This window comes from Meleagris gallopavo, chromosome 22, assembly GCF_905368555.1.
Source record: "Meleagris gallopavo chromosome 22, MGAL_WU_HG_1.1, whole genome shotgun sequence".
Classification (NCBI taxonomy): domain Eukaryota; kingdom Metazoa; phylum Chordata; class Aves; order Galliformes; family Phasianidae; genus Meleagris; species Meleagris gallopavo.
This window is the reverse complement of record NC_139425.1, coordinates 9,943,568-9,967,373: the sequence shown is the minus strand read 5'-3', so window position 1 is coordinate 9,967,373 and position 23,806 is coordinate 9,943,568. Positions and strand designations below refer to the sequence as shown.

The following is a 23,806-nucleotide window of genomic DNA, read 5'->3' as shown; positions in this document are numbered from 1 at the left end:
CAGGAGCTCCCCGCGCTGGGTGCGTGCAGCCCGCAGAGCCACCGCAGGGCTCCCAGCTGCGTATTTCGGGGGGACGACGGGGCGGGGGTGCGGTGTGGAGCGGAGGGATCAGCGGGAACTTCACCGCTCCCTAAAAGGAGGTGGGAGCGGCTTCTGCTCCCGATGGCCTCACGTTGGGGCATGGGAGGGGCAGGTCGGGCATGAGGAGAAATTTCGCCTCGGGAAGAGCGGTGCTGCGCCGGCACGGATTGCCAGGGGGCGTGGGGGGGGCGGGGGGGGTAGGTCACCATCCCTGCAGGCGTTCCAGAACATGGAGATGCGGCAGCGGCGGACAGAACGGGGCGGGCCACACAGCCGCTCCATTCCCACCGTTACATAACGCCACAAACCCCGCCGGGGCGGAGCGCTCCCCACGGCCGCGGTGTTTACAGCCGCGCGGCGCGCACCAACCCGCGGGGGAGCACCCGGCCGGAGCCGCGCCGCGCTCATCGCCCTCCGCGCCGAGGAGCCCCGCAGGCGGCACGCGCAGCCGCGCCCACCCCTACGGCCCCGCCAGCCCCGCGTCTCCGCCGCCGTTCCCCCCCCGCGGGATGCGCCCCGCCCCGCCCCGCGCCGCGCTCCCCCCCCGGCAGCGCAGTGGTACGGCCCGGCGCGCCGCGATTGGCCGAGCGCTTAAAGGGGCTGGCAGGGCGCGCTTTTCCGCCCTCCGATGCGGCGGCGCGTGCCCCCTCGCCCGCTCGGCGCTCCCCGGCGCGGCGCTCCGTGGGGCCAGGCGGGCGAGGGGGGGGGCGCGCGAGCGGGGCTCACCCCGCGGCGCTGCCATGGAAACGGCGGACGGCGGCCGCCGAGGGACACAAAGGGCGGCGCGGCGGCGGCGGGCTGCGCGGCGCGGCCCCATGGCGGCGGCGGTCGCGGAGGAGGAGGAGGAGGCGGCTGCGGCGGCGGGCCCGGGGCCGGACGGTAGCGGCGCGGGGGCCCCTCGGTACCGCCTGCTGGCCGAGATCGGCCGCGGGGCGTACGGCGTGGTGTACGAAGCGGCGTCGAGCCGCAGCGGAGCTCGGTTGGCGGTGAAGAGGATCCGTTGCGACGCCCCCGAGAACGTGGAGCTGGCGCTGGCCGAGTTCTGGGCGCTGACCAGCCTGAGGCGGCAGCACCCCAACGTGGTGCGCTTCGAGGAGTGCGTGCTGCAGCGGCACGGCCTGGGGCAGCGCATGAGCCACGGCAACAAGCGCAGCCAGCTCTACCTGCGGCTGGTAGAGACCTCCCTGAAAGGTACCGCCCCGCACCTGCCCCGACCCCCGGCTCCCTCCTGCCCCGGGTTTCACATCCACGGGTCCGTCCCTGTACCCCTCTCTATTAGGGGTGCCCTCCTGTCTCGGTTCCTTTAGGCTGCTGGGCTCCCTCGATGTCCTCCCTCGGCCTTCCAGCTCTGGAGCCCCCCCATGGGTGCTCCCGTTGTACCCTTTTTCTTTCTCTCCCCCTCTTTGTCGCCCCATTGCGTAAATCCCTCCAGCCCTCAGGCAGCCCTTTCCCCAAGCTGCCCCCATCTTGCTTAGTTCTTCTCCATCTCTTCTACTTTAAAACTTTTTCCCCCACTCAGCCCTGCATTGTCCGCACTGCGCTGTGCCCCCTGACCCCGTTCTGTCCCTTCCTCTGCTGCTCACAGGGACTCTTCTCCTCCTGCTTTCCACCTCTGCAGTCCTCCAGTCTTGTGTTCCTATTGTCACCTCCAGGCTCAGGCACATCCCTCTGTGCCTTCCCCTGTGTCTCCATCACACCCCCATTTCTGCTGCTCTGCCCCCTGCCACAGCCCTGTGCATGCCTTCGGTCCTTCCCCTGTGCAGCCCCATCTCTTCCAAGCACCCTGAGGCTGTGACCCCACTTCTGTGGTGCCCTCTGTGTTCCCATGGGCTCTGACAACTTTGGGACCATTCTCTGTGCTCTACCATCCCTGTCTCTCCACCACTCTGCTGTATAGGGACGGCTGCCACCTTCCCCTGGGTCCCCTTGGCAGCATCACACAGCTGCTGGGGTCACCTCCTGCCACCACCGATGACTATGATGGTGACATCTCCAAAGTGCTCTCTCCTCAGCTCCTTTGGCTGCTGTCAGGCCCATCTCTGCCAACATGTAGTGAAGAAGTGGAAAAATACTGGAGCCCCATCTCCCGGGTGCCCCCAGTGCCTCTCCAGATGTCTGTACCCCTTGGGGGCTTAGTGTCTCCTCGTGTGGACATTGTGGAAGGCTGCAGAGCTGCCCTCTAAGCAGATCCACAGCTCCCAAACCCATGAGAACATGTCTGGACCTGTGTGTCCCCACATGGCTTCTTTTCACTCCTCACACTCACATTCAAGGCAGTGTCCCCAAGAAGGGCACTACACTATTCTTTGTGCACGCCTGTGGGGTGGGTGCCTGCCTACTACACAGAGAGCTCCTTGTGACTGGGGTCTCTTGCCCTACTTAGGCAGCATGCCTCAGGGAAGGCTTTTGGGGAGCTGTCAGTGCTCCCCACCCATCTGCAGGCAGGTGGAGAGCCCTCTGTTCCTTGCAGAATTACCTCCCTGCTGTTGGGAGAGCTTTGCTTGCCTTAGTCCCACTTCAGCTTCTCCCTCTCTGTGCCTGCCCTCTAAGCTGTGTTATCTGCCGGTCCCAGGCAGGGGCAGAGGCTGTGCTCACCACCTTCCCCACCTTTGGGTTTGATACCGTACTGATAAATATTGTTACGGCAGGGCCAGGAGAGCCCCTGAGCTGCCCACGTTCCCTTCTTGCCCGCAGCACTCCCGGCTGAGGCAGCAGTGGGCACGTGGCTGTGCAGCCGTGCCATTCTGCACGACCGCAGCGTGGCTATTTACAGGCTGCACAGATGCTGTGCCAAGGCGCCCGGCTCAGGGTGTGGGGGGGATTAATCTGAGGCTCTTTCTACATCAGGAGCGTAACTGTCGGGATACCAGGCTATGCCAGGTCGCAGCTACAGCATTCAGCCATCATCTCCATCGTGTTAAATTGATTCTGTCACGTCTCATTTGGGGCAGAATGCAAAAAAGGCAGCACAGTGCGCAGCGCTGAGCCTTGAGGAAAGGTATGGACTTGAGCAGTGTGCTCAGTGCCCCGATGTGTGCACACCTCCGGGTCTTGTGCATGGCTGTGTGCACTGTTAGCTGCTCCTGACACACAGCAATGATGGGCAGAGCTGCTTTGTTCAGTGAGCAGAGTTGGGGCTGTGCTCCATGGCACGTTGCCCACGGGTCCAGGTGCCTGGCTTCGTGCTGCTGGCTCCCTTCTCTCCAGTACAGCGTCTTTGCACAGTGGGAGTTAGAGGTTCCATGCAGCTCTGGGGAGTGGGAGGCTGGTTCTGCTGGCATTAGGTTGTTCCCACTGATGCTAAGCAAATTAGCAAGCTGCTAATGAGCTCCCAGGACAGGCTGCAGGGTGGTGGCTGTGGGGATGGAGGGATGCACACTTGGTGCCGGAGCTCTGGGCTCTTGTCTGTATCCCTTCAGCTCTTGGCAGCTGGTCTTGCTAAACTCTCATCTTTAAGAAATGAGTTGCCAGCTCTTTATGTTTAAAGCTGTTTGTTTTGAAGGCAGGAAGATGATTTAACAACTCAAACACTTTCACATTATAGAAAGAAAATGAGGAAATATTACTCTTGGCTTCAACCTCTCCCAGCAGCGCTCCACCCAAAGTGAAGTGCACCGTGCTCGCAGCTACTGCTGGGTCAGCGGCGTCCTCCCTGTGCCTGCAGAGGTGTGGGGCCACATCTTGAATCTGAGCCTTTGTTACGCTGAGCCCAAACCTCGGCATGTCAGTGCCAGTAGGTCTTTGCTGCCTTCCCCCTGGGATGGGGCTGCTGGGAAATGCTGTCTCCTCCCACTTGCGTGCTGTGCTGTGATGCTCCCAGCTCTGTGCACATGGCACTGCTGTGGTTCCTCGTGCTGCTGGCTGACAGGAGCTCCCTGACCCCTCGTGCTGGGCACTGTGCTCAGCATTTTGCAGATCCCAGGTGGGAGCTGTTGTCCCCCCCCATACACACACACACATCCCAGCCCTACTCCTCATGCTCTGCTGAGGGCAGGGAGTTGCAGCCAAATCTTTGTGTTGTGCAGGATTTCATTTCCATAGCAGTAGCCATGGATACAGACTGTTTGTGCAAATAACCAGTATTCCCACCCACACCAATCGCTGACCATTGTGGATGCCAGAGAGCCTGGGGCTTGGTGGTGCTGGTAGTGCTTGGCTCTACCTGCTGCTGGGAGTTTGCTTTCCCAGATGGTCTGCAGGCCTTTGCTAAGAGAGAAAAAAATAACTTGGTAAAGTAGGTGGAGTTCTTTAAGTGGTTTCCAAACACTCAGACTTGCCTGTGCTTTGCTGACTGTGGTAGAGGCAGTTGGATCCATCAGCATGGCTGAGATTGCACATAAACATAGCTGGCTACTTGAGCTTCCAGTTTGTTCTCTTTGAAGACCTGTTGGTGTTTCACTAGAGCTGTAGGAAAGTGGCAGAGCTCTCTCAGCACAAACACAGTGCTTAAGCAGCATGCATCTGGCCTGAGGGCAGCTGGTGTGCTGCAGGACTCTGGCCTTGGCAGTGTTGGGTGTGTGGGTGACTCCACTGCTTCCCTGGGCAGCCTGTCCCAAGCACCTTGTTCCTAAAACCTTTACTATCTGCATAAACCAGCCTCGTGTCTTGCCCTTGTTCTGAGTTAGCGTGGACACCTTCCATTGTGCCTGTCAGAACTCACTCTTTGTTTTTTTGTTTGTTTTTTTTTCTTTTTGCTCCATTTTGGTAAGGTGAGAGGATCCTGGGCTACGCGGAGGAGCCTTGCTACCTCTGGTTCGTCATGGAGTTCTGTGAGGGGGGGGACCTCAACCAGTACGTGCTCTCACGACGGCCCGATCCTGCGACCAACAGGAGCTTCATGCTGCAGCTCACCAGTGCCATCGCCTTCCTGCACAAGAACCACATTGTCCATCGGGACCTGAAGCCAGACAACATCCTGATCACAGAGAAATCCGGCACCCCGGTTCTCAAGGTGGCTGACTTTGGGCTCAGCAAGGTCTGTGCTGGTCTGACAGCTCGAGGCAAGAAGGGTGGCCATGAGAACAAAAATGTGAATGTGAACAAGTACTGGCTGTCTTCGGCTTGTGGCTCTGATTTCTATATGGCCCCCGAGGTCTGGGAGGGGCACTACACTGCCAAGGCTGACATCTTCGCCCTCGGTATCATCATCTGGGCCATGATTGAGAGGCTCACCTTCATTGATGCTGAGACCAAGAGGGAGCTGCTGGGGACTTACATCAAGCAGGGGACTGAGATTGTGCCCGTTGGGGAAGCGCTGCTAGAAAACCCAAAGATGGAGCTGCACATCCCTCAGAAACGCAGGACTTCCATGTCTGAGGGGATCAAGCAGCTTCTGAAAGACATGTTGGCTGCTAACCCGCAGGATCGACCTGATGCCTTTGAGCTTGAAACCAGAATGGACCAGGTTACATGTGCTGCTTAAATTCAGGGCAGGGCACTGCTGTGCTTTGCAGCTGGGTAAGTGATCGGTAGTTTTTATATTATTCTGTCTGCTGTCCAGCCTGTTAATGCACTTTGTAGTGACACAATGGAGTCCTTTATGTTCCCAGAGCTATTTCTATAGTGACTCATCAGAGCTCTGTTTCTGAGTGGTGGTTTTTTTCCCACCTATTCTGTTGCAGCAGTACAGTAGAGGTGAGGAGCAGATGAGTACCTGCGTGTCCTGGTGCTGCCCAAAGCCCAGGCACAGCTCTGCTCCTTGGGTGTGGGCTGGGGAAGCATGTTTAACACCCCGGCATCAGCTTTGGGTGTGTTGGTCCCTTCCAGAGACAGGGAAGGAGCTGCCCCTTCTGGCTCCTCCATGTACTGTGATTTCAGCAAAGCTATGAGAGCTCTTATCTCTCAAATACGGTGTTCCTTCCTCACTGGTATTAGGGCAGGGCAGCTCAGGTCTTGGCTGGCCTGCTGGGGAGGCACTGAGCTGAGTGGCAGGTGGGTTCTGGCACAGACAAGACTGTTTTCCTTGCTTTCACTTGCAAAGCATGTGCATCCATCTCATTTCATTTCCTTGCTAAAGGCAGGACTTCTGTGCCAAGCACAGTTGCATAAACCCAGTGGGATGCTTTGGTGTTTAACATCCGAGCTGAGACCTGAGTCTGCTCAGGAAGGAAGCTTACAGAACATCTGTGCTCAGATGGAGCTTAGATCATGCAGAGTCCCTCCCTTCTCTCCCAGGCTCAGGTTCTAAGTAGTCCTGAACTTGGCTTCTGCTGCATCCTGGTCCTTAGCGGGGGTCTGGAAGGACACCCATGGATGTGGGATAATTGATTGTGTCACTCAGCGGTGACACCAAAGGAACGAGCAGTTCTGCCTTTATGGTAAAGCTGTCTGTAAACAAGAGCTGTTACTATGGGATTCTCCTGGCCAAACACTTCAATGAAACTGAAAAATGACAGATTACAGGGTGAGGCAGATATCTTTCCAGCCCTGGTCTTTCACAGGCTGCTTCAGAGCTAGACAGTGCTGCTCCCTGATTCTTACTACCAGAAACCAAACAGATCCTTCTGGATCAAAGTGAACCGCAGATACAAGAGGGCAAAGAGAGCCAGAACTGCTGCTGTCACTGGCAAACACCCAGCTGTCAGCCCTTGTGGTCAATGGCTGTGTGCCATCCACTGCCATTGCAGGGTGCAATGGGGAAGGGAAGGCCACTTTGGCAGGTGTTGCTCCAAATTCTCTTTGCTGCTCAACTGAGTGTTCCCAAGCTCATGAGGAATGATGTGCCATCCGTGCAGAGTCTGCACGCACAGCTTTGTGGTGTGCCACGTAGGTTCTGTGCTGCCTCCAGCATCTCTTGGTGGTCCTCTGCCTGGGACTGCTGCACTCCAGCAGCCAGTATGGAATGTGCCTTTAGGGGATGGGCTGCTGGGGCTTATCCAACTCCTGGCACCCTTAGCTTCTGTAGGAAGTGCTGGATGTGTCCCCCAGAGTGAGCCCCAGAGAAACAGGAATACAGAAATGGGAAGCCCTTTGGGTGTCATCCCTCCTGGTTTGTCCAAATTGGTCCATGAACCACCTCCTTTGCTCTCCTAGCACAAAATGCAGTAAATCCCTTGAAATTTCCACTGCAAGTAATTGATGTGATGTGACAGAGTCTGCCAGGGGCTGGGGCTTGGTGCTGGTCCTGGTGTGAAGGTGGGGTGGGGATTAGAGCAGGGCCGTGACCTGTAGGAATGTGAGTGCTTCAGGTGTGAAGAAGTCCTGGGTGCAGAGCAGGGCACCCCACCTTGCACCCTGGGGCAAGGGATGAGGCTTTTAGCAGGGCAGGGATGTGCCTGCTCAGAGCTGTGGCTGTGCGGTGAGGGTCAGGCTTTGCTGCTGCCATCTGCGATCACTCGCCTGCTGACATGATGCTGCTGAGTTATGCAACCAGCCTGTGCCCTCCGGGGAAAATTCATCCTGCGCATATCTGCAGAATAGTACATGCAGGGATAACAAACATGGAGGGGACAGTCCTACCCTGGGGCTGTTTGCATAAAACCCAGCTGCCTTCTCAGCCCCCCTCCATCCGTCCGCCATGAGCTGCCACTGATTGTCTGGGGGTGACGCAGCTGCAGTGGAGATGCTGTGCTTACATAAGGCAGCGTGGCCCAGATAGGAGCCTGGTACTGGCCGTATGCTCCCTGCAAACCCTCAGCCGTGCACTGTGCAGGAGGAGCATTCCTCCGGTGTGCTTTTGTAGGGCGCTGGAATTGTCTGTGTGCTTTTCCTACAGGGCTTCTTAATGCATCGTGTATGCGTACGTTCAAACCAGCCTACCTCTGGCTGCTGTGGGGCTTTCATTTAATGCAAAGCTTAAAGCGGAAGCTTGAGAAGCTTAAAATGGGATTTAGGGCAGGGCCTGAATTCTGCTCTCAGGTAATTTAAGTTGACCGGGAAACTGAAGTAACCTCTCCCTGCTTAGTTTGGGCATTGCGTGCAGTGCAGGGCTGTGCAGTGAGGTCCCCTTCCCAACAGCCTCAGCCCCTGTGCAGACCTGGCCCACATCGTGACCTGGAAAACTGTAACCCTGATCCCGGAAATCAGATTTTCCCCCATCCTTCCCCTCTTCTGATGGTGCTTTGCATCCCAGCAGCTCTGCCTTCAGTCCTGCTGCGGATGCTGCGCAGACCTGCTGCTCACCGTGCCTCTTATTCTGTTATCTTGCAAAACAGAGGGATTTGGTGTCAGCTCCCAGCCAGCACAGTGCTTCTGGCCTTGCTTTCAGCTGGTCAGGGTGAGATGAGCTTATCACCCCAAGGCAGCAGCATGTCCTGCAGAGGTGGGTGGCATTCCCTGGGGATAACATTCTCTTTTCTGAGCGTTGCTTCCCCATCTCTTGCAGTACAGGTTTATCCAAACCTGAGTTTGCAGTTCCCACAAATGTGCCTTTTGGGCAAAGGGTCAAAAGTCCTTCTTATACATCAGTGGTTGGGTTGTGCTGAGTACCTGCTGATAGTCTCCTGATTGCCATGTGACAGCCCAGTCCTAACTGCAGCAGAAGCAGTATTTCACCCCTCCTTACTGATACAGGAAGGCTCCCTGTAGACTGGAAAGCAGCTGGATCTGGAGTTGTTTTGCTGTGCCTTGCTGCCCTTCCTCCCCAGGGACCTCCATTCACCCATGAGCAGTTGGAGCTCACACACAGGTGCAGTCCCCTCCTTTCTGGGTTGGTTTCTTGCAGCTCTGCCCTCATCTCCTCTTCCCCTGGGTCCCCTTGTGGGTGTTATTATCTATGCCCATCATGCTCATAGCTGCCTTCCCAGGCAGTGTTTGTGCAGGATGGACTGGGCACTCGTTAGCCAAGCTCACAGATCCATAGATGCATAGAATGTCCTGAATTGGAAAAGACCCATGAAGACCATGCAACACCTGGCTCCACACAGCACACCCAAGAAGTTGTTGAGATATGTGGTGCAATGGGAGTCTGTGTGCTGCTCACTAATCTTGTCACAGAAAGAAGGGGATTACAAAGGGCAGCATCACCCGCCACCACAATTTAGCATGTAAGAAAATGTGTACTTTTAATTTCTGTAAGGTGCCGAACTGCAGTGATTCTGTTCGGTGTGGAGGGCAGCTTGTTCTGTAAATGATACTCTGTAGTAAAACAGGTGTGATTTTTGGGGATAGAAGGCAGGAATCTGAATGCAGAGTGATTCGGGCTGGATAGAGGTGCTGCCCTCAGCTGCCCTGCGTTGCCCCATGTTCTGACACATTCTGGTGTCAGCTGAAAGTAACTGCTGGCATTTGCCTTGTTCTGTTTGCATCTGCAAAATCATAGAATCAGTGCAGCAGGGCTGATACTGAACAAGCTCATCTGTGCAGTGGCACCTCTCTCTGATGAGCACATCTGCACAGACACCTGAGTGCTGTCAGTAAACAGCTGACCTGTAGGAATCCAACTCTGAAAGGCAGGGATCGGTGCACATCAGAAATGGCTCTGGCTGTGAGCTGCCAGAGAGAAGGCTGCTGTGTTTGGGTAGGTTGTATTTGTTAAGGCATCAGTAAAAGTGCCCTGATGCTGTGGGAAGGGGCCACATCAGCACGTCAGGGAAATGTGTGTGGCATGGTGTGTCAGTCCTGGCATGGACAGAGCAAGCCATGGGATGACAACAGCAAGGTCAGTTCCTCTTGGCTGTGGCAGCAACTGCAGCACCTCTGGGCCAACCTGCAGGGTAGCAATATCCTTCAGGCAGTGTCACATCCATCTGGAGAGGAGCAGAGCCCTGGGCAGGGCTGGATGGCTGCACCTCTGGCAATGTGCAGAGGCACTTTGCTGTTGTGAGTCCCACATCCCTTCAGGGAAGGCTCTGGGGTTGGATTGAAGCGAGTTGCCAAGGAGCCCTGCAACGTGTTTACGGAAGGACATGGGGGTACAGTGGGCTCTCAGCCCCCTCCCTCGCACCTTGCATCCCCACACAGGCTTGATGATGTGAGCACAAGGAGCTGCCAGCTTATGTCTTCATGCCTTGGTCACCAAGGGCCCCCTGCTACCCTGAGGACCACGTTTTCATCTCCGTCTGCCGTAAGCTGTACGTTGGTGTCATCCTCGTCAGTGCTGCGTGAGGGCTGTGGGCTGCTGGTTTGTGTTCTGCTGATGCTGAGCGAACATTCGAGCTGATTAAAACTGGAAGTGGCGTCAGCAGGGGTATTAAAAGCTCTTGAACAAGCCCAGAAACAACGTGCGTCAGTGCAGCGAGCTTGGAAGCAGTCAGACCAGGATCTTCCTTGAACTGCTCCTGCTCCGGGGAGCATGAAGAGCAGTAGCACAGCCCTGCTTGCTGATGGAGCTGCACCACAGGAGGAATCTTCCGGACAATTCTTCACTCTGTTGCTCCTGCCCTGGTGTCCCAGTGCCTCCCACAAGACACAGAACAGCTTCTTTCTGATCCCAGCTGAGGGCAGGCAGTCCTGGCCTCTTCCTTTAAAAGTGGATTCTGCAGGCATGGATTTCTTTAATGAGATTTCCTGGGACTAAGGGATTTGAATCATTTGCTGGGTAGTGGCTACGGAGTCTGCTCCTCTCCAGATGGATGTGACACTTTGTCCATGGAGCCGGGGGGACATGGCTGTGCTCCCAGCACTGTGAAGGGGAAACCAAATTCCCCACTTTTTCCATGTTATGTTGCTCAGAGCTGAAGTTTGGGGGAAAATTCAACTGCTGTTAGTTGTGGGGAAAACTGTCATGAAGCAGCATGCTACCCTGGGTTTGAAGGGTTTGTGTGTTGTTTAACCAGGAGAAAAAAGCTTCTGAGCAGAGCTGAGCTCTGCCTTCCCTGAGTGCGGCTCAGGGTTTGCACCTCCTGCCCCAAAATCCAGGCTCTTGAGCATCCTCAGGGGCTGCACAGGGTGTAGCACTGCTCTTGGTTGCATCCAAGTAGATTTTAGCAGCCTCTTGCAGAGCACTCAAGAGCCTGAGCTGCTGCTGACGCACAGGATGAGAGGTTCAGTGTGACCCCAAAGTCATGGTGTGTTCTGTCTTTCTGCTGTGCTCAGCCTCACGCAGGTCCTCAAGGACGGTGCCGTCACAGGCAGCGCTGGGACTTTACCTTGCAGCCCATTGCTTTAGTTAAAGTTTGCTTTAAAAAAATCATAGAATACCCTGAGTTGGAAGGGAGCCACAAAGATCATAGAATGGTTTGAGTTGGAATTGACCCTGAAAGGCCCTCTGGCCCAACCTCATGCAGTGCACAGGGACACCCATGGCTCTATCAGTGCTCACAGCCCCCCAGTCTGACCTGAGTGCCTGCAGGGATGGGGCCCCACTTCATCTTGGGCAGCCTGTGCTACTGCTTCACTGCCCTTATCGTAAAGAATAACTTCCTAATAGTGAACCTAAATATCCCTGCTACATGTGCAGAGTTCCCCAATTCCCAATTCAGTGATCGATTGTATCTTCTCCCAATGCACAGCATCCACTAACTGAAGAACTAACATCCTGCAGACAGTATAGTTAAGTTAATTAATTAAAGGAGGCTGAGGGGAGCAAAGTCTCACTGCAGTAACTGGGACAAAACCATGCACATATCTGATGTCTGTTTCTCCTTTCTTGTTTTTCCTGCAGGTTTATTTACCAGGGACCCATCATCTCCGTTACGTGCAACGAAGGGCAGCAAAGATAAGGGAAGGTGACAATACAAAAGATCCTCGGTCTTCAGGATCTCTGGCAATGTGAAATGTTTGGGTGTTTGTTTTGTAAGGGAGCAGTGTTTTGAGGACACAGGGGGGCTGCAGGGGCACAGGCTGGGCACTTATCATGCTCACCAGCCTATTGAATGAGATCCAGAACACAGAGCTGCCCTGCCCAGCTCTCCCCATGTCCCCCTGCTCTGCAGTTGAACTTGATAGGAGTTAATAAACAGCTGTAGTCTGCTGCCAGACAGGATTGCTGAGCCCAGCCAGGCACAGGTTGGGGTTTAAAGCTATTGTTTCCATCTAAGAAATGGGTTTGCATCTGGAATGCATTGCTTTAGAGGTGAGTCTTACAGAGCAAGCAGTAGAATGTCTTCACAGCCTGGCAGCTTCTGGGTAGGTGCATGCTGCCTGCACTAAGAACAGCTGCTGTTAGGTATAGAGTAGCATAAGCTGGAAAGGCACTGGGGAGTCAGCACTGCCCTGCGAGGGGCAGACCCTTGTCTCCTAATCTGGGTGTCACTGGTGATGTTTGTTAGGGGCACAGAGCTAATGGGGAGTGTGTAGGTACATTTTGTCTGCATACGTGAGAAACAGAAAACAATCCACTACTCTGAGCCATTTGATGCCAAGCTTCAGTTGTGAGGAGCGGTGCTTGGAAGAGGAGGTTTGGCCTCAGTGGCTCATGGGCTGGATTCTGGCCTGCTGTAAAACACTTTTCCTTCTAGGTAACTGTCTCAATAAAGTAAAAGGCCGGTTGTAGTTGCTTGGTTGCAGTCAATACAGCTCAGGTAAGGAGACTGGAACCTCAGGCCGACCAGTTAACACTCAGTCTCTTTGCCTATATTGTAGCAACACTAACATTCTGGGACTACGTTGCTTGTCTTTAGACATTGCTCACTGTAAATGGAGTGTGCAGCACCACCTCTTTTCCAACCTCTGGGGCCTGGACAAGCTAAAATGCGCCTTGCTGAGTTGAGACTGTCAGCATCAGTCTGGGGGGCAGCATCACTGCCACTGTTCAGCCTCCATGGCATCAGGGATCAGGCAGAAGAGGGTCCCTTGGATCCCACTGCCCCCCCCAAGTGGATAGAGTTGGATGGCCCCACTCATGCCTAGCATTGCCCCAAGGGCCATGGTGAGCTGAGAACTGATCTCTCTTGTTCACAGTACAGTGTTAGTGCCCTACTCCAAACCTTCATTCCTCCACCCGATAGAGCTTTTGTTGCTTATTGACTGTTACAACCCATCCCTGGCATGAACTGGTGCATGCAGAAGGCTATACCCCCCTATCCTGCTCGTGGTTTACTCTTCTGGAATGGCCCCTTGCTGGGAGAAGTGAGCTTTCCAGCAGGAGGTCTGCATGCAGGACATGGAGGTGGGAGGTGAGCACTGGGGAAGTACCCCCTCCTGGCCCATTGCAGGTTTGGGCCATCTTCAAACCACACGTCTTCACCTCAGCTTTTGCATTTCAGATGTGTTTGTACAGCAGCTTGATGTTAGCGAGCTAGACCGTAGTGCCTTACCTAGGAGTTAGCAAACACTTCCGAGGACAAGCCTAGGCTGCTAGCCTTTGGCCAACATGGATGTTTCCCTGTTAATTTGCCCTTTTCAAAGCATTTCTCCCTGACGATTTTGCTGCTGTTTGCGCTCGATTTCCTGGACTGTAGATGAAGCTGCCTTGTGTTTACAGCTCCTAGCACCTCTCCTCCAATTGCTTTAGCCCAGACCAAACTTGTTCTGTGGAGTGAGGTGGTAGCATCGGGTGTCTCTCCCCACCTGGAACTTGAGCATCTTCTGCAGGCTGAACCCTGCAGAGGGAGTTTTTGGCATTGGGCTGCATTGCTGGGAATGTTCAAGCTTAGGATAGCAACTCCAAGGCTGGGACCAGGGCAACTCCATCTCCTGGCTGGAGCAAAGCATCCAGGTATGGAGGGATCCAGTGCCCCTCCCACTGCCCTTTGGACTTTGTGGGGGGGTCCAAGCTGAGCCCGGCGCTGGGGGTGATTGTATGAAACTGTTTACTTCTGACTGCTGTTTACAAGAGGGAGGTGGGTTGGGGGGTGGGGTGGGGAACAAGCCAAGCCTCAGGAGGATTGGGGAACAGATTATCTGCACCAGCCTGCAGCAGGGCTGGCTGTCAGCACCATGTGGGTGTGCAGGCAGCTCTGCAGGCAGTGTCGGTCTGTGGAGAGGAGAGCAGAGGGGGTAGGGAAGCTCCCCTGTGCTGCTGTGTTTGAGGCTTAACGGTGCTAGTGACAGATAAGAGTTACCCTTGTGGTCTTCCTTTACTCCTCAGGACCCAGCTCCTTCACATATCAGAGGCTCCCAGAGCCTTTCTGGAGCAATAAGATTTTAAACAAGCATTTACCATCATTGTGGAAATCCTCCGTTGCGTGCGTCGTACGTCTCCTCTGTATGCAGTACCGAGGCTGGGTTTAAGCTGATTGCCATGGGAGGAACATGAGCTGCTTGCTCCATGCTGCAGTGTGACAGTGCCACGTCCCACCTGTGGGGCATGGGGACACCTGCTCCCCATTGAGGGCAGAAGTCTTAAACCCAGACTCCAAAGTAAAGTTAATAATATTAGTAAATGAGTCTGTATTACTTATCTTTTTTTTTTTCTTGCACAGAAGCTGGTGATCTAGGACCTATGTGTGAACAACTTTATATAAATATTTTTTGTACTTGGTTTACTTGGGTTGGTATGAGACGTTCTATTTAAGTTTTGAACACTGTGGATACCCTGATGTGTATGAGTGGCAGAGGCTTTGTAAATTAAGAGACGTTTGTGTGAATAAAGCTGTTTGATGGGGTTGAAAAGCCACACCATTTGAAACTGAGTTCTGTGCATTTGTTCTCAGCTGTGCTGTTGGCAACACGTTTGTATGGGCAGGACTCTCCACACAGCTAGAGGGGGTTACATCCACCAGGGTTGGACTTGGAGAGCCAAAAAGAAGGAGCAGCACAGCCTGCAACCAACAAGGAGAATACCCCACAGAGCTGATACTTTAGTAGCTACAAAACACTGCCTGTCCTTGCACAGATGCTCTAGATGCACAAGCCATAACTGACCCTTCACAGCATCTGGAGCTCCCTTGCCACCATTGGCATCCACAATAGAAAGAGCTCAGTGAGGATGAGCTGTGACAAGAAATCCTTCTTCATGCAGGGGAAGGCAGCCAGTGATGCCCTGAGTGCCAAGGACATGAGGCCACCTCTGAGCAGGCAAAGGGACACAGTGTCCTGGGACACAGGGCCATGCTATGCCCTTGTGTGACAGCTCCCCTTGCCCAGCCATCACCACTGTGCTGCATAATTGCTGCCAACAGACACCCAAAGTGGATGCTTCCAGCCCCATGGGGCTGGCTGGCCCCAGCTGCTGCAATGTTAACAGGCAAGTGCTGGGAGCAAACTGCGTTCCTTCCAGGTGTCCCAGGAACCAGGTGGGGAACCCTGAGGCTGAAGGGCATAATCTGTGGGTGACACACACAGTGAGGGCAGCTCTGGTGTTTAGAGCCTGGTCCCACCTTGGAGCAACCTTCCTGCAGGGGGGGGAAAGAGGTTGGAGGAGCTGCAGGAACTCAGCTGGCTGCAAGCAGTGGTAACACCTACAGCACAAGTGGATCATCTGCTTACGTAAAAGCACATACACAGCAAAGCCCAACAAGTCCTTCCAGGGGCACAGCTGTAGCAGCTGCTTTCCAGAGTGCAGCCCTCAAGAAGTCCTGCTTTGTTATATTTCCTAGAACAGTTTCAGAAACCTGTGTAACAAGGCAATCGCCAGTGCAGCTGCCCCCTCTCACAGGAAGGTGTCAGCCCATTTCCCACTAGCAGAGCACATGCATGGATGGACCATTGGTCCCTTATTGCTACCCAGCCTCCTTGGAGCAGCATAAGGGTTTGCAGCAGAAAACACTTGCTGCTGGAATTTCCCCATTTTAAGCTATGCTGCTTAGGGGTCGATGGCAAAACATGCTTTGCTTCTGGAGAGGTAGCAGCCCCCATGACAAGCTGTGCTCCAATGCTCTCAGCAACACAGTGTTGTTAGCTTGGTCCCTGCAAATGTGGTGATGGAGCTCGGGGAAGCCAGGTCAGCTGGCACGTGTGCCACCACACTGCACAGTGAAGGTGCAGGAACAGGTGACCATGCAGCCGACAAGCAAAAAGCTTTTAAACATCATTAGCAGAAAGAGCTTGGTGTCAGTCACAAGGAGAAACATTTCACTCTAGATTTGCTCTCTGGAGACCTATTTCATATGCAAAGAGGGCTGCTAAACTCCACAAAGACACTTCAGTTACTTGAGAGCTGAAAAAATATACCCCAACAATTCCTGGCCCTTCATCAGCCAGGCACGTGCACCTGCAAGAGCCGCACGTGGCAAAGCCACAGGCAGGAGGAAGGCAGCAGGGCCAGGGCAGGATAGGCACCAAAGAGACAACCAGTGGCCACTGTGGCCACCACAACCCCAAGGCCACCGGAAAGACTGAACACCAGCAGCCGCGAGATGCTGCCGTCACCACTGTGTTCTCCCTCTCCCCGGAGCTGCTGTGACACACGCGGTGAAAATATTTTCAAGAGCCTGCACTCCACAGAGGCTCCAGCACTCGTAGAGCAGGAGCGTGAAGTCACTCAGTGCAAAGCACAAGTCCATATTTCTCTCAAGATCTCTTGAGCTTTCCAGGCAGCGAGCACTTCAGTCATCCATGCTGGACCACTCCAGTCCCGTGGGTGGGAGGAGAGCGAAGCTCACGCTGCAGCATAGGACATCCATCTCGCCTCGTCCCTGCGCTGATGAATAGCTGTTCTACCCAGCGTCAGGCTGCAGCAAGTAGAGGATGAACAGCCTAAACGCTGCACAAGCCCACACACTGCATTTAGCTGGGGGATGACTCAGACGGGGCTCTTCATGCTGGAAGAGGTGACGATGACACGAGGGCACGCTGGTGAGTGTGGGCTCTGCTGCCCATGCCATATTGATGCAGGAGGACAACAGTGGGTCATGGGCACAGGGATGGGGCAGCTCTGGTGCTCTGCCATTGCCTCCCCGCTGTGGATGGTGTTGGGGTGTCACTCATTAAGTAACCACTGCCCCATTGCCCACAGCATTGTAACATTCTCCAGCACAGCCACTCCATCCTTTCTCCTGCAGAAATCCCTCTCAACAGTCCGAGGGATGCTGGGGTACCCAGGGCATCGAGGCAGGCAAGAAGCATCACCCAGATCACCCCAAAATGAAACCACAGCTTCAGAAAAGAAAGATAGCCAAGGCAGAAAAACAGATGTATTTTTGCCTGCTGTCCACCCAAACACACACTGGTGGGGCTGCACAGGGTGCCTGCCCACTGCTTTGCACACAATGCAGGTGGGTATCAGCTCCTCTAACAAAAGACCCTCATCCCCAGCTTGTTTCCTGGCAGAACTAATGGCCTGTGCTCCTCTGGGAACCGAGCACTTGCAAAGAGATGCGTTGGGAGGCAGCAGCAAGGGAACAAATTAAGACGTTATTTCCTCTACCAGAGATGAAATCTTTAAACAAGCCTTTCAGCCAAGAACTTTAGTATTTTATTTTTTTTTTCTTGAGGTTTTGCATGGGAATCTTGTTCTCCAGAATTGCATCCGCCTCCAGCCCCACTTAGAGCTGCCAAAGCCCGCGCTTCCCTGGGGACCAGCGTGCAAGAAGCAGAGATGGATTGACTTCACCTCCGCCCTTCTGCCACCAAAGCCAGGGCTTTGCAGTCTTCCCCAGTCCTGTGGATGAGTCTCGGGTACATAGCTGTGCTCTGAGCACCTCTACATGCTTCTGCATCCCTGTGCCCAGTGCAGGTTGACATGCCAGCCTCAGGACATAGGCTGCAGTTCTGTCTGCTGGTGCTGAAGGTGCTGTGCTCTGTGCCAGTCCTTAATCCCTGTTCTGCATCCAAGCATGCGTGACCTCTTTAGGAGGTTTTCATGGAAAAAGGGGGCACGCATGCTTCTCTGCTTGCGTAAGCCTGCCAGTAACAGCCAGCCTGTGGGATCTGGGACACGACAGCCTGCCTTCAGCTTGTGCTCAAGGACATCTGTTTCACAAGGCACAGCGCGGTACAAGGATACCCGAACGGGCTTTTGATGAGCTTCCAGTCAGATACTTGAGCTCCCACAACCCCACTCCATCTTCCTGAGATGCATCATCTGCAAACCCACCTCCACTGCAGCCTGCAGCTCAGAGGATCTCTCACACCCACCAAAGCGTCTGAGATCTTACATCAATATCACCACTGGGGAGAGGAGGGTCTGTGCCCTGGGACTCCCCTTAGTGCCAAGAGCTGCCCAGCCACCAATTGGTAAGTGAGGAAACCAGAGCTGACAGACAAAGGCTTCCTTACCTGATACAGCCCCAGGCACTCAGCCCTGCCTTTGCAGATCTCCTGGTTGAGCACTGAGCCAGGGCTGGGATGGACCACGAAGGATTTTTACCCCCAAAGCAGCCTCCAACCCCACACACATCTCAGCAAGCAGCTCTCCCAGCTCAGCACAGCCCATAGCCAGTAGCCTCCTCCCAGAGCATTATTAGTAGGTGCAATGAGTTAGAGATAATTGCTGCTTAATTGCAATTAACTCCTTCCTGGCCTGATCCAGCTGGAGCTCTTCATCTCAGAAAAGCAATTCTCCCACTGGGTCCCTTAGAAAACTTACCTCCCTCTTCCTTCTCAAAGTGAGCCCTCTGAATCACATCCTGATGAGCAAATTGAGTTCACTGGTGTGTGGTTTAGATTTGGGGATATAATCTATCTGGAACATGTAATTTACTTCAGGTGTATGAGGCACTAGTGAAACTGGGAGCAAGCAGTGAGTAAATCAATCACACCCTGAGATCCAGGGAGCTGAAGAAGCCCAGTGCAGACAGGCAGCTCCCGTGGGGTTAGCCAGATATGAGATATAGATATGGTCAAGGGATACAGGGACACAGGAGGAGGTGGTGACATTGGGAATCCTTCCAACAGTGCTGCCAGCAATGGATGCAGGAAAGTGACAGAGCAGGAGCAGACCTCTGTCCCCAGGGCTACACTGCAGCTGGTGCTGCCCAAAGAGCTGCTCCAAACCTGTGTCTGTTGCCAGCAGCCCCTGGCCCCCACCTTCACCCAGGAGACCTGACCACCCCTGCGCAAAGCAGAGAGGAAGAACCAGGCACTTGCCAGTGACAAAGTCCATCACCCTGCTCCTCTTTGCAGCAGATTACTATTTCATAATGCAATAGAAGTGAAATATGAGGACAGAAATTGCCAGCGACTTTTAATTTGGATTCTGCCAATTTCTCTGTTCCAGCTATTGATTTTCCATAAAGATGAATTCCAGGTTCCAGATCTCTCTGACAGGCACTATCTGGGTGTTTTGTTTGCTCCGAGGGTGGAAATACATGTTTTATTAAGTGTCAGAACTCGCTAATGAGAAGAGGGAGGAAAAATCAATTGTCTGCTTATATCTTGATCTTAAAGACTAACAAGTTCTCTATTTTGATGCTGTGGTCAGAAGGACAGGGCAGAATGACAAATGGTAAACAGCAGCTGTCAGCTTCTCAGCAGTGGTAGCTCAGCTGATGAGAGGGGAGGGAGAGGAGTATATGAAGTTTGATGGCTTCAAACACGTTTTGTATTAATTCAGAGAAAAAAATCCTATAGTTGAATTGATCTCTGATGTAAAAATACTGAAAATATTGGAGACTGCAGGCAGGCTTATGCTCATGTTCCTAAAATCAAGACAGAAACTTGGCCAGCTGTTTAGGATAGGGGTAACCAAAGGAATTTCATTTCTCCATTCTAATTTGGGATGAAGATTCTCACTTATGATGGTGAGAATCACAAGCAAGCTCAGTGCAGAAGTCTCAGCAACAAATCCACTTTCAATCTCACATCATACTGTACTCATGGAAAGTGTTCAGATGGCATCCTACCATTACCAAAAAGAAGAGTAACACTGGCTAAGCCAAGGACTCCACCTTTGCTGTTTTAAAAGCCCAGAACACGAGGACAGCTCCAGTTCTCAGCGTGCTTTGCCTAAGTGACAGGTTTGGGATCTATGACATGAACATCTCAGCAGATTTATTTCTTGCAGGAACTTGGCATGCTTATTACCAAATAGTGATCTCTGTTAACCTCCTTCAAGCAAGGATATCAACCTTCTTTCACTTGTATTTGTTATCTTCCTCATCTGTTACAGAATCACACCTGACAATTGTATAGTTAATCTCTTGGCAGCTGTGAAATGAAACAGTAAGCTCAGGCTGCCAGGAGAAGATGCATTGATTTCTTAAAATGACAGATCACCTCCTTGCTCGATGCTCAAGCAGAAGCTCAGGGACAGTGTTATGGATCTTGGCCATCATTCGATTAAAAAAGCTTAGCAAAGATGCACCAGCTAAGCGTCCAAGACAGCATTAAGGCTAAGCCCCAACCCAAAGACTTAATCGCAGGGAGTATGAAAGCACCTTCAGACCCAGAATGTCTGCCCAGCTTGCTGATGGCAGCACCAGTCGTGGTGCAGAGCTTATAGCTGTAAACCAGTCGAGCCTGCCTCTCCTCTGCAATAAAACAGAACAGACTGGCCAGGCAGGTCCTTCAGCACAGCAGAACAGGAAAATCCCTTCCTAGCCAAATGGAAGCTTGCTTCACTTAATGGAGCAGTCACTTCCCAGGGTACAGAGAGACAGCTCAGGGCTGCCCAAGATGGAGCCAGCTTTTCTGCTCAGTGCTGCATGCCCTACACCCTGTTCTGAGGGTGCTGCGCAGACAAGGATGACCTGCAATATCTGTTTCATCTCTGTCTGCATGGATCCTTGGCTTATGGCTGCGTCACTGTGGTTTGCTGCTGAGGTCCGGGCTCTGTGCAGTGAACAAAGCCTTAAACCGACCCACAGCGAGGCGGCTCTGTCAGGCTCTTTGGACTTGGAGATAGGGATGGTAAAGCACTAAAGCCTAGCTTCATGCACCAGAGGTGAAGCATGCTGGAGGAGCAGTGAGAATGCCTTACGCAGGGAATCAAAGCTTTGGAAATTGTCTTTTGGATATTGCAATAACCACAAACCCTGGACTCCTTAGAGCATCGGCTTAGTGCTCCCACAGCCCACAGCAAGGGCACAAAATGGGAGGTAAAACAAAATAGGCTTGTTTCGGAGGAGGAGAGAGCTACCCTCGCACTCCTGCTCATCCCTTCAGCGCTCTCCAGGAATCCACACTGGCAGCCCGGGGCTCCTTGGCACAGCTCTTGGCTGTGTTGAGGACAGAGGTTGCTTGTGAAGCAGGCAAAAGCCAGTCCCTCAGCCCCAGGACAGCCAGCACCCAGCTCACAAAGGCAATCTGAGACAGCACTATCAGCATGCACGCACACCTCGCTGGTTGCTCAGGGACAGACACCCAGCCCCAGCCACAGGCCTCAGCCCTCATACACCACAATGCGCTGCCATGGCAACGGCCGAGGCCTGCAGATTGCAGCCAGCCAGGCCACAAGGCGAGGGCCAGGCTAGGCTGGGAGCACAGGGGGTGCAGAAGTGGGACGGGGCTCCCTGGCTGGCCAGGGGGAAGGAGGGCTCCCCAAGGTTGGGCAAGGTGGGTCAGGGTGGTCCAGCTTCCTCTAGTTCCCATTTCCTACACCTAGCCCTCTCCAGAGCCATGCAGCACCAGGCTCTGCTATTCCCAGCCTAGCAGTGCTGCTATTCCAAATCTAGCAGTGCTGCTGAAAAGCAGACATTTCTGGCAAGAAAAAAGGGATGTAAAAACAGAAAGGAAAACAACCACAATCACATCTCCGTCTGTGGGCAAACAAACCACTCTAGACAGCCGAATTGCTCTGAAAGCGCTGGTGTAACCTGTTGTGCATGCTGTCCCTGTTCCACTTCATACTGGGCTGCCAAGAACTGTCACTGTTTTGGTTTTAGGGTATTTTTCTGGAGAGAAAAAGTGAAAAGGAAATACGGTTTGTATTTTCACGTTGACAGCTTTCTTGGAAAAAAGATTTAGTGTGAATGAGTGAAATAGTGTAAATTGCAGGGAGGCCAGACTTCTGGCAGGTTTACTAGCTCCCAAAACTCCAAGAAGGAAGTATTATTACTTCCATTATCTATTTAGGGAAAGCCAGGGCAGGAGAAACTTCTTTGTCAACTGGATAACACCACCTAGCTTCAAGACATTAGAACATCACAGTTAGGTACTATGACCAGAACGTTGCACTGAGCGGGCAAAGAGGCCTGCCAGATTACAAAAGAGAGAGAAATAGACGTCTCCAGAGATTTAGAAGACTGGAGAGAAGCTGTGTACAGGAGCACAAAGGTGTCTAATTAGAATGAAAGAGCAAATAAGGGAGAAATTTTGGCAGAGTATATCAGAGAATAATTCTGGCAGTGAATCTGTTAAACAGAGCGTGACCAGTCCAGGGGCGCTAACAGGAGACCAGTTGTTTGAAATATATGAAAGTAGACAAAATATTAGAAATCATACAGCTAGAAAGGAAAATTCCTGTTAAAATACATCTAGTTTAACAGTTCTTTCTCATCTATAAATTTGTGAGATAAGCTTTAATTGAGAGAGAAAAGTCACAGCCATGACTTCCTTCACAGCTGCTTTTTCTTTGGTTCTTAATTTCATTACAGCTACTTTTTTTTTTTTTTTTAAACAGCAAGTTTTGGAATCATGAATGTGAATTTGAATGAATTTGAAACCAATTCAGAGAATTCTGTACGCAGCACAGAGGAACAAGGCAATGCCATCTGGAGGAGGTACACTGAGAGAAGCAGCCTTGTACGGCAGTACCTGCAGTCTGATCTGAGCCTCCACCTCCTTGAGACACATCAGAAGAAAGTGGAGCTTCTGAAGAAGTGTTGCTATTACATTGAGGTTCTGCCCACATTTTTGATCCTGAGAGACCAGAATCTCTTGGCGCTTCCTACCAGCATCTTCCAAGTAATTGACCCTTGGAAATTCCAGAGAGTGAAGAAAATGGGAAGATCCCAGACTGAAATCCATCTGCAGCTTTTAACCCACCTGTTAGAAGAGCTGCAACAAGGTCGGGAGGAACTGGTCTGCTATCTAGAAACCTATGACATGGAAACTTTCCTCTCCAAGTGGGATTCAATTAAGCAGAGAATGTCAGACCTCTCCAAAATAATGAACAACTTCATTTCCGTGCAAGCATCAAGAAGACTCTACACCAAGCACCGTTTGGTGTCATGTGCAGATATTAGGGGTAGCAAAATACCAGACATTAGGCTTTTTCTCTGTGCAAAGATGCCAGTTATGTTTGATCGAAACGAATCATTTGCACACAAGAACTGGGCCCACCTCAAATGGTCTATCGAAAATCAAGAGTCACCCCATGAACAATATGAACTACATTTTAAGTTAGTGAAGCGTGGAACTCAGGCAGAATTTGGACACTGTGGGCTTGTGACACGCACCACCAACACCTGCGTAGTCCAGGGCCTGCTGCCTGACCGATCATACGAATTCATGATCAGAAGAGCAGAAGTGTACACGCTTGTCTATGAACTATGGCATGACACCATCACACTGACGACAAAAGCTAACGTAGCTGAAGACAAAAGCACCTGAGAACCAAAGGATGAGGTGACTGACAAGAATGTTTTCTCATATTTTCCATTTGAAAAAAGTGGACAAGAAGAATAAAGAAAAAATCCTAATATTTGAGCATTTTGTTAAGCTATGTTTTTTTCCCCCCCCCGAATTTGTTCTGTTTTTGATAGCAAGTGCCTCCCACAGGTTCATCCATGTTAACAGTAACCAATCCCAAATTTCTCTGAACAAATAACATCCTTATACAGCATTCAGGACTCAGAGCTTCCCACAGTCCTGCAAGATACCATGGATGCAAAGCGCAGGAAGTAGAAACATCTCTGCCTCCCAGTGCTTTCCATTCACCAAAAGATGCCCACTGCTTACTTTATGCACATGTTGAAGTCATGATTAGGTGATTATAAGGTATGGGGTGACCAGAGATCATGATTTCATGCTCACCTCTTACAGTGCAAGGAAATTAAAATAATCAGCCAGAACAGGAAAGCGTAACATACCCAGAAGACCAACATTTAGAAGACAGTCTTTCCGCCATGTCACCCTCAATGCT

At 52.6% G+C, this 23,806-nt stretch overlaps 2 protein-coding genes across 2 annotated transcripts; both read left to right on the top strand.

Annotated features, from left to right (window-relative positions):
* The first annotated feature begins 776 nt into the window (after positions 1-776).
* STK35 (serine/threonine kinase 35) lies at positions 777-14,530 on the top strand. Its single transcript, XM_019622083.3, has 3 exons — positions 777-1,272; positions 4,791-5,538; positions 11,624-14,530. Exons 1-2 carry the CDS (start codon positions 822-824, stop codon positions 5,501-5,503), a joined length of 1,164 nt encoding a protein of 387 aa, XP_019477628.3. The 5' UTR covers positions 777-821; the 3' UTR covers positions 5,504-5,538; positions 11,624-14,530.
* Positions 14,531-21,648: 7,118 nt separating this feature from the next.
* FNDC11 (fibronectin type III domain containing 11) lies at positions 21,649-23,490 on the top strand. The gene has a single exon (XM_085241207.1). The coding sequence runs from the start codon at positions 22,357-22,359 to the stop codon at positions 23,272-23,274; it is 918 nt and encodes a 305-aa protein (XP_085097333.1). The 5' UTR covers positions 21,649-22,356; the 3' UTR covers positions 23,275-23,490.
* Positions 23,491-23,806: the final 316 nt, after the last annotated feature.

Excerpts from the sequence above, each read along its gene's own strand:
- STK35 (XM_019622083.3), top strand. The coding sequence starts at position 822 with ATGGAAACGGCGGACGGCGGCCGCCGAGGGACACAAAGGGCGGCGCGG. Across the intron at positions 1,273-4,790 it reads GGTAGAGACCTCCCTGAAAG|GTGAGAGGATCCTGGGCTAC; the intron begins GTACCGCCCCGC and ends CATTTTGGTAAG.
- FNDC11 (XM_085241207.1), top strand. The coding sequence starts at position 22,357 with ATGAATGTGAATTTGAATGAATTTGAAACCAATTCAGAGAATTCTGTA.